This window comes from Pelobates fuscus, chromosome 3 (genome assembly GCF_036172605.1).
Source record: "Pelobates fuscus isolate aPelFus1 chromosome 3, aPelFus1.pri, whole genome shotgun sequence".
Classification (NCBI taxonomy): Eukaryota; Metazoa; Chordata; class Amphibia; order Anura; family Pelobatidae; genus Pelobates; species Pelobates fuscus.
The window spans coordinates 285,582,293-285,592,665 of NC_086319.1; the positions used below are offsets into that span (position 1 = coordinate 285,582,293).

A 10,373-nucleotide genomic window follows, 5' to 3' on the forward strand; every position below is an offset into this window, starting at 1 on the left:
AAGATGGCTATCCTTCCCCTGGTAAATGCGAAACGCCCATGTGTAACCAGTACAGGATTCACATAATTTATAAAATTTAACGCCATATCGGGACCGCTTCGATGGAATATATTGCTTAAATAGCAGTCGACCTTTAAATTTCATAAGGGACTCGTCAATTGAAATATCTTTATCGGGGACATAATTTTCAGAAAATTTGTCTGACAGGAGTTGAATAAAGGGCCGAATTTTATATAGCCTGTCAAACAGTGGGTCGTTTCTAGGGGGACACAGCGAGTTATCATTAAAATGAAGGAATAGCAGCAGTTGCAGGTAGCGATCCCTCAACATAACCTCAGGGAAAAGAGGTGTAGCCAGGATACGTTGCTTGCTCCAGTAGGACCTGATACTGGGCTTTTTTACAATACCCATCATTAGGGTTAAAGCCCAAAACCGCTTCATCTCTGCGACATCCGTGGGTCTCCACATATTCCTGCGACCATGATGGGACCCCGGATGTGCAGAGAGAATACTAACAAATTCGTTTGCTGAGCCATGAGCTCAAATATATCGTCTGACATAAAGAGCTCAAAAAAACGAATTGGCTCGTATTTCTGGGGCCATCATATTTGGAGGCACCCAGTCTCTGCCTGGCATTGGGCTTGCTGAGCGTCCTCTTGTGAGTGGTGGTGGGGCACCATCACTTGAGGTCTCACTCAGAGGCTCAATGTCAGAGGCAGTGATAGTGTCACTGTCTTGCAGAGTGTCACTATCACTGCCTGCCAGAATGGCATACGCCTCCTCGGCTGAGTAGCGACGTGCCATTCTAGGGGGACAAATTAATTAATTTATATACTAAAGTGGGTAATTAATTATCTACCTGCCTAACACCTACTACTCGCCCTCAAAAAATAATATAAATGTACTGATCACAGTATAGGCAGCTGCAATCAGTACACTGAAAGGGTTATTTTCAGATCTATAAAAATAACCCTAAAAAAAAGTCAGTCTGATCAGAGAGCCCTCTGATCACAGTGAGCACTGATACAGTACTGTACAGCAGATAAACTGTACAGTTTAGTGATCACGGCAGCGGGGAAAGGGTTAAGGGAGATTTGGGTTGCTGCGACTGACACAAAGGGTAAAAAAAAATTAGAAATATTTTTTTTGACCCAAAAAAGTTTTTAAAACTGAAAGGGTTATTTTTTGATCTGTAAAAATAACCCTAAAAAAGGTCAGTCTGATCAGAGAGCCCTCTGATCACAGTGATCACTGATACAGTACTGTACAGCAGATATACTGTACAGTATAGTGATCACGGCAGCGGGGAAAGGGTAATGGAGATTTGGGTTGCTGCGACTGACACAAAGGGTCAAAAAAAATTAGAAATAATTTTTTTGACCCAAAAAAGTTTTTAAAACTGAAAGGGTTATTTTTTGATCTGTAAAAATAACCCTAAAAAAGGTCAGTCTGATCAGAGAGCCCTCTGATCACAGTGATCACTGATACAGTACTGTACAGCAGATATACTGTACAGTATAGTGATCACGGCAGCGGGGAAAGGGTAATGGAGATTTGGGTTGCTGCGACTGACACAAAGGATCAAAAAAAATTAGAAATAATTTTTTTTTGATCCAAAAAAAAATAAATAATAAATAAATACCCTAATCAGGTTGATCACAGTAATATGCTGTGATCAGCACTGAAAGGGTTAAATAAAATATAAATTTTAAAACTTTAAAAAAATTTTAAACTTTCTTTTTCCACAGGAGCTGCAAAAACCACGATCTCTCTGCCTCTCTCTCTCAGATCGAAGTGAGGTGAGGAGAGGGGCAGAGACAATGTGTCAGCCAGTGATCTGAGATCATTGGCTGACACATACTAACAGTGATCACAGTGACTGGCTGTCACTGTGATCACCTCCTACAGATCGCGGTAATTGGCCACAGGGGGAGTGCCTGGGAGGTACAGGCATGCCCCCCACCGCGATCTGTAGGGGGCTAATGGCTGCAGTTACATGTGTCAGCCAATAGGCTGACACATAGTAACACTGATCGCACTGACAGGCTATGGCAGCCTGTCAGTGTGATCTGATTGCAGCCTGACAGTGCAGATCGCGGTCACTGACCCCAGGGGGGCTGCCTGGGGGGCCAGGCATGTCCCCCTGACCGCGATCTGCTGCAGGAGAATGCGGCCGGCTCCATGTGTCAGACGATTTCAAATCGGCTGACACATGGTAAATACCGATCGCAGTGACAGCCTGTCACTGCGATCAGAAGCTGCAGACCGCGGTCCCCAGGCACAGGGGGGCTGCCTGGGGGGCCAGGCATGTCCCCCGACTGCGATCTGCAGCGGCCATGTGCCGCCGGCCACGTGGGGGGTAAGACCGCACAGGACGTACTATGCCGTCCTGCGGCGTTTAGAGCCGCCCAAATAAGGACGGCATAGTACGTCCTGCGGTCTTAAGGGGTTAAAAGGACAGGACCAATGCATATCTGCAGAAGCTCATAGGAAAACAATGAATTTAATGCTTTCAAATGGGGAAGCTGGCATGCATGCGTTGCACTTGTCGTGCATCCGGTCCCAATACTCCTCAATACTCCTCTATGAGCAGCGCAGGAAGTGGATAGATGGGGGGCTATATATAACAAGGGACATGGATACTATAGAATTGGGAACACAGTTTTGAGTTACTGTAAATAAAAATTTAAAAGAAAAAAAGTTATAAGTGATTTTCAAAACTGTATATTCCAGGAAAGGATCAGCTCTCCTTTAAAGCATGCTTTAAAACTACTCTGCTAAAAAATTGTTGCTAGTGTAACAATTAACACATTCAGTATACAAATAAAAATGTATGAATCTGGGGGCGTGGCCAACTGAGAGACTGAACGGACGTCTCTTAGCGAGGCTCCGTGACAGAGAAGCCAAAACGAAGCCTTTGGCCGAAAAATACAAATTTACCTGCAACTACACTTCACCCCCCAACAGCAGACACAATGGGGTGAAAAAATAAGAAGGCTCAGCGTCTGGAGGCACACCAATCCCAAGATATAAGGATCTCCTTTGAAAGACCCGTGCAGCGGCTGCAATACAAGATGGCGCCGGAAGCAAGCAAATAACAGGGGACGTCGGAGGACTCCAACGACGAGGATGTAATCTCCACGCCACAGTCGGGCGGAGAATCCGACGCACCTGAGTCGGATGAAGACTCAGCCCCTGCCACAAAAGGAGACATAAAGAGGCTTCTGCTAGACCTCAGAAAGGTATGGAGGGAGGACTTACAGAAGGTCCAGAAAGAGGTGGGGGAGGTCCAAAATAAAGTCCGGGCTATAGAGGCAAAAGAGGCAGCCAGGAACAGCCAGATGCAGGAGACCAAGGCACAGATGGAGGGCTTAGCATCACAGGTGCAGCAGTTACACCGCACGGTGATGACACTAGAAACGCGCCACAGGCGCAGAAATATACGCCTAAGGGGGATACCAGAAGACATAGGCAGAGAGAACCTACTACGATATACACAGACCCTCATAGACTCACTGGGAATCAAGGGGGGGTCCAACCCACCACTGATCTCCTCGGTATTCAGAGTCAGAAAATCCCCAGCGGCGCCAGAGGGAACCTCCAGAGACGTCATAGCGGTGACACGAGATATGACAGTCAAGAACGCGATCATGACGTTCTCCAGAACGCAGGGGAACATAATCCACGAAGGGATCCCAGTGGCAATCTACAGCGACATCCCATTCCCAGTGCTGGTAGAAAAACGCAAATTGGCACCTGTGGCAAGGAAACTACGAGACCGCTCAATAAAATATCGCTGGGGGGTGGAAGGAGCCCTGGAGGTGACAGCTGGCGACACGGCTTATACACTGACCTCGGCAGATGACCCCGAAGAGCTGTACAAACTCCTTGAAGCACGTCCCCAGCAAGGACAGAGAGGCCCGCCACACAGTAAAAAGCAGGCAGTAGAGAGACAGGTTCAGAGACTGGCCAAACCATCAGAGGGGGTTACATCCTGGCGCTGAGCTACAGCAGCTACAGCTACAGCAGCGTTACGGCATTGCCTATTCAAAATATCAGAGACTTTCAAATCAACCACTACTATCTCTATATATAACGGCACAGTTGTGTTTTACTCATGATAATGTTACCCATACGCAATACTGCAAAGTTATGTCTTATTCATGAAATTTCAATAAAATACAAATAAAAAAAAAATGTATGAATCACAATATTACATTAACCTAAAAGGTGGTTCTATACTCAGCACTACATACAATTACGTTGTTTTAACACATGGATTAGCACTTGTACTCTGTCGTTCATGATCCATATCTACAAAAGGATTCTTTTGTGAATACAGTATACGACCAGCTATAGAATAATGTGAATTTTATGCAGAGATTTCTTTAAAATGTATCTTTAGTTTAAAGGGACACTAGAATCACCAGAACCAGTACAGCTCAATTGCAAAGCATATAGCCCCGACAAACACAAAGCCCCCTAAACAGCAGGGGGAATCAGCAATTTTAAAAATGTTATTTGTTTATTTATAAAGTAATCCACTGAGCTTGATAAAACAGACTCTGTTGAGCACTTGTGCCCATGGGTTGCAAATAAAGGAATTACTTTTTTTAAAACAATGAGTGCTAGACATTTCAGTTTAATCCTGTGCTTTGGGTAGTCAGGTACATAGTTTATGAAGTAGAACACAATATGAGTAAGTACTGTGGGTGGGGGAAGACAAAGGGAGAAAATAATAAACAATGAGTGAACAATTTGTCAACTTGTAGAACAATTAAACCTGCCAATCATCTAGTGAGCAACATGACGGCCTGGGGCTATGAGAACTAATACGACTGTAGAAAGATTAGAAGCAGAATAAGGCACTCTTATCCCCACGTGGGGCTCACCACATCACACTGACATTTATGGACATATATCAATAATATTGCTATATTGAGATCCAATATCACTGATGTGATCCTCAGCCTGTGTTATAACAGTCAGTGACTCGATTCCCATTGCCTTAAGTGCCACCATGGACATGTCTAGTTTTTGTTATAATTCATTTTAATAAAAATACTTTTAGGGGTCCATGTTAAAATAGATGAGCTGTTAGTCTACCTGGTATAGTACTTCTACTGAGACATGTGTATATGTGACAACCCCCAGTGATCTGCCAATCCAATACTTACACCAGAGAAGAATTTAAAGCACAAACCATCATTCTGATGTTGGTTGTCAAATAGATGCAATAATTATACCTATTTGTGTTAAAAGCTGCTACAGCCACTATGTGGCATGGGTAGGTCAAAATGTAAACAATACAGTTTCTCAAAAATTGCACAGGCCTCATCTATGCGCCAAAATCACTTCATTAAGATGAAGTGGTTTGGTACTTAGTGTGTCTATTTAAAAAAAAGTCAGTGCTGAGAATGTACCAAATATTTTTAAAAACATAAACCTAGATATATTTAGAGCAGGTGTTGCAGTTGAACCTTATTTTGCTAGGATGGTACACACTCTGCAAAAAAAAAAAAAAAATTACCTACACACAATTTGGCTGCTGTGCAGAGTGGTCACACATTGCTTAAAATCATGAAAACCTACAGAATTTTTGCCTTTTTAATGGCATTTTAATTGCCTTAATTAAGTAATTAATTATGATAAATCTGCTGGCATTCTATTCTGTGGGTAAAACAATGAGCCAGCTCCATAGCTCTGATTGTGTAGGCAAAAAGGAGGGAGACAAAAGGAGCTAAAAGCAAAACAAGTAGGATAGCCCAAACTGTATATACAAAAAAAGACTAAAAAGTTGGGGGGAAAAAAATTGGATTTTGAACTTATACATTTTTTATAATATAGGTTTTATCTTTTATTATTATTATATTCTTTCCCCCTCAATTTTTAGTCTTTTAGTTTGTTATATACAGTTTGTGGTATCCTACTTGTTTTGCTTTTAGCTCCTCTCTCCCTCCTTTGCCTGATTGTACCTATTTTGACATTTATTGTCTTATATTTGCACTAGTTGTGCTTGTATTTGGTAGGTGAGGACTGTGTACCTTTAACCCCTTAAGGACCAAACTTCTGGAATAAAAGGGATTCATGACATGTCAATCATGTCATGTGTCCTTAAGGGGTTATTTTTTTATTCTAACAGATTATACATGATTATATTTCATTTGTATAATATACATTTGTTTATTATTTATTTTTTGTTGTGTAAATATTTTGTGTATATGCATATTGATATAAATACTTTTTAGGGCATATAGCCCTCAACAAATATGGCCACCGTACCCCACGAATGGGATGTGACATCCACATCTCACCTCGTGGACCGGAAATGACATTACACGCGCTAATTGGAGCCCTCACAGGTGAAGGTAATCGTCATATTGAACAGGATACTTATGCAGCACAATACACGGGAACTTTTAGAGACATTGACAAAGACTAGACTGTCATTTTATCCAGAAGGAATTATGCCTTTGTTTGCATTTTAACCTTAATGTTTTATCACTATAATAAATCTCTGCATTTTTTTTTATTTATTTATTACTGCAGCTATCCTTACTTCCGTGATCCTTCTGCTACAGTGGTCCATGGGTATTCAACGCTAGCCTGTATAGGCACCATTGGGCTTACTATACAGAGCCTGATACAGCTCTGGGATTTGTGAGTGTAACCATTTATTATATGATTACTCACTTTTATCCTACAGTACACACTATGTATTATAATATCTTTTTTAGGCACTGCTGATATTCACCTGCCATCTGTGTTGTGTACATATATAAGTATTAACCATTTGATTATATCCTTGTATTTCTTTTGGAGGGTGCACTTCTACTCTGTATTTGGCACATTGTTGTTGTTGTTTTTTATTTTATTACTAAGGTGTAAGGTGTTGGGGATACACCTATTTACACCCTTCATATACCTTGTACTTTATTATAAGCGCCACACATGTACCTTATATATTTGGAGTTTGGCCATGTAACTTTGAGAACAAACCTATATGGCACATCAATGTACTCGAACAGTTTAACTCCAAAGTTGCCTCCAATGCAGATGTCCACTCACCCCCCAGTGGCATCCATCGTCCTTATTTTCGTGGCTGTAGGCAACTTTGGGGCTAAACGGTCTGAGAACGGTTTAACCTCCTCAGGGAACAGTGCCTCCTGGCAACATAACTTTATTTAGATGACGATGTTTTGGTGCCTGGAGCATCCCTTTAAGCCCATACATAAAATTCACAGGTTCACAGCAGTGCCATTTGCACAATGACCCCCTGGTGAACTATACAAAATGTTTTAGCCACTTCCTGGTCTGGTGGAAACTTCCTGCAGAAGCTGCACTCCATGGTCGTTCCCTAATGGTAGAAACCATACTCTATGCAAAATAGTCCAAACATACTAATCGTTTCTTGCGTTGTGCTTACAGTGAGCACCAAAGTCAATAATGTTACACTGGACAATAAAGGTGTTTTTTTATTTATTAATTTTCTTCAAACCCACTATTTATTGTACCTGATGGAAGGATACTTCCAAATACAGCTAATCAAGCAGCTCTCCATATACTTTAAAACAGGCTTCCCCAAACTCCAGCCCTCCAGATGTTGCTGAACTACAACACCCATGATTCTATGAATGAAATAGGCTGAGAAACATGGGAGTTGTAGTTCAGCAACATCTGAAGGGTCGGAGTTTGGGGAAGCCAGCTTTAAAACAACAATTATCATTCCTGGTCAGTGGTATCTAAAGCTATAGCATGGTCACACATCATAGTATTTGTAGTTTAACAGCAGCAAGTTACAGCGATTGTTACTCCTGATCATCAGAGCACAAAAAAATTTTTTTCTTACCCGCTCTCTTTCCTTGGCATTAGCAGCCTGTCTTCTCTCTAGAACATCTTCAAAATTTTCCATGCACAGGTAGTGCCCGGAAGGGAGCCTCTTCATTTTGCTAATAGAAGCCATGTAAGGAAACGGTGCATAGTTCTCTCTGAGAACCTCTCCAAGCAACTCAGGAGCGGGTGTCAAACACAGCGGGGGCAGTTCCAGCCTCTGCGACATTATTACAACATATGCTGTACGGTTTCTAAAAGAGATTGAAAGTCAGTGATCAACCAGTTTAACTGTGTGGCACTTAAATGCAGCTTACACCATCACCAAACATTATTTAAATACAATCAAACATTTCACTTGAGGTTTTTTCAAAAACCTTTTATATAATTTTAATGCAAATGGTCAATAAAGTTTATGGGTATGGGGCATTCAAATTTGAAATAACTTAGATGCATCTGTCTTTATGTTTTATCTGATCCATTCAATAGCATTTAAAAGACAGTTCTATTTCAAAGGACAGCAAATGCGCAGTAGTCAGTTATTGTATTATCTATCATGCACATCTCTATTTTTATTTTTTTAAAGTGCACTTTAAGCACAATAACTACTTCCTCTCCCTTTCCCATTTTCTGCAAACTGAGCATGGGCTGTCCTGGCCAACGACCAGCCAATTGTCAGTCTTCTGCATTATCCATTCAAAAGCCACGAAAGCTTGGATGGCAAAGATAAGCACTGTTGAACTGAAATTCCCACAGAGAGAGACTCAAGCCCAAACGTATTGCAATATAGCCTGGGCTTGCAGTCTGTCATTGGTTTCCAAAACTGAGTCATAAGTGAGGGACCAAAAGAGTCCAGACGTTTGTCGCGTTGGTGACCTGGAAATTGGCACTGGAGTCAGACTTTGGATTTACCATTGGAGAATGGTTTAATCCCCTAATTTAAGAGCGCCAATGGCTCCCTGGAACCATTACAAACTCCAGTTAGAGGAGTTGTTATAGTTTATAATCTCTTTAAGAGGATCTACCAAAAATGTGATATTTTGTGATTAGTGAGAGACTTACATGATGTATAATAATACTTTGTAACTGCAATTCCATTCTATCAGCAGAAATGTATGCACACATGAACATTATTGTCCACTTGAATTATAGGAACAAAGTTAAAAATGCATCTTTAAGGTCTGCAATAAAATAGTGCAGAATAACAGTAGTTACCGGTTACAGATGGCTTATGTTTGGCATCCCGGTTCTTTTAGATTATGGTGCAGTATTATGGAAAACATGGAGTGCTTATATGTACTTACAGAAGCTCAATACCACAAGCAGCAGGATAACCATCAGCACTTTCTGGAAACAAGTATGTAGAAAAATGACTGAAACCATCCCTGGCCTGCTGGGTCAGTAAACACAGACCATACCTTACCACATATTAGCTCCATCCTCCAACTCTTCCAAACCTATATATCCCTCCTTTACCTTCTCCTACGGCCATGCAGTCTCTATCGCCCCCACGTGCTCAGTATAGCGCGTCTCTCCACACTTCCGCTCCGCGGCCCTTTAACTCAACTTCCGGGTTGTTCCTACGTCATCAGACGTCGCGGATCCTCGTGTAGTGCCTGGTGGGAAGCTGTGTGATACCTGCAGGGTGGCCCTCCTCTGGTTGGTTTATTGTGTGGAGCTGTTCCCCAGATGTGTTATGATAAAAATCTAAAACATTTACATTTGCTCATTTTTACTATATATATTTTTTTCTTCTAACAGATTATACATGGATTAAAGAAATATTCCAAGCACCCGGTAGTGGTTATGGTGTCAGTAGTGGCATAGTGCCCCCTCTCAGTGTGAGTTGTCAATCCGTTTGCTAATGGGATTTGCTGGAGCTCCTGTTAATTTGTCCTGAGAGTTTGCCTGCTGTTGCAAGGCCAGTTGGCTGACCGCATAAACTGATCGCTTGCAACATGGTTGCTCTCCATGGCTATTTTGCATTGGCTTTACACACCCTTATTCACTGTTAAACTGTTAGAAAATACTGAACTGTGGCATGGTGGAAGGAATGCCACCCAACAGTCCTACATTAAGCAGGACATTCCTGATTTTTGTGTCTTATCGCACTTTAGTTCCCCTGTGACCCCCACCTGGGAACACCAGGGAAATGTCCCCAGTCAGAACAGCAAGAAAGCATCAATATATGTGGCACTAAGTCGATAGAGGGAGTACTTCATAAATGCCCCCTGAAGGCTGGGGCTGGCAAAGGGATGGTCTGTAGGCAGTGCCAACCATCATTGGCATTGCTAGTGATGCAGCTCATTTCACTAGGGAAGCCCCCTCCCCCAGGGCACGCACTGGTCCGCCCACCCTGTATCAATTCTCCAATCAAGATTTTGATTGGACTCCATGCAATGAGATGACGTGGTTATGGTCTCTAGAGCGTCCATTTTAATTGACACTCAAAGCAGCATTATAACTTTTGGCTTCTTGTGTAGCTTATGGTGCAAGTAAGTTCTCTGTAATTGCATATCTGCATAAAGTGCCTGAAAACTGAA

The 10,373-nt window shown here is 42.0% G+C and overlaps 1 protein-coding gene across 2 annotated transcripts in view; it reads right to left on the bottom strand.

Moving 5' to 3' along the window:
* FIGLA (folliculogenesis specific bHLH transcription factor) overlaps positions 1 to 9,363 on the bottom strand; it is a 30,653-nt gene extending 21,290 nt beyond the window's left edge. Inside the window, exons 1-2 of one of the 2 annotated variants that reach the window (XM_063445593.1) lie at positions 9,307 to 9,363; positions 7,850 to 8,084 (exon numbers count right to left, since the gene is read on the bottom strand). In XM_063445593.1, the coding sequence (XP_063301663.1) occupies positions 7,850 to 8,059 (210 nt within the window). In that variant the 5' untranslated portion in view covers positions 8,060 to 8,084; positions 9,307 to 9,363. Of the gene's footprint in view, positions 1 to 7,849; positions 8,085 to 9,134; positions 9,244 to 9,306 lie in introns of those variants that run through there. The other variant, XM_063445592.1, reaches the window with a different exon arrangement.
* Between the last annotated feature and the right edge of the window lie 1,010 nt (positions 9,364 to 10,373).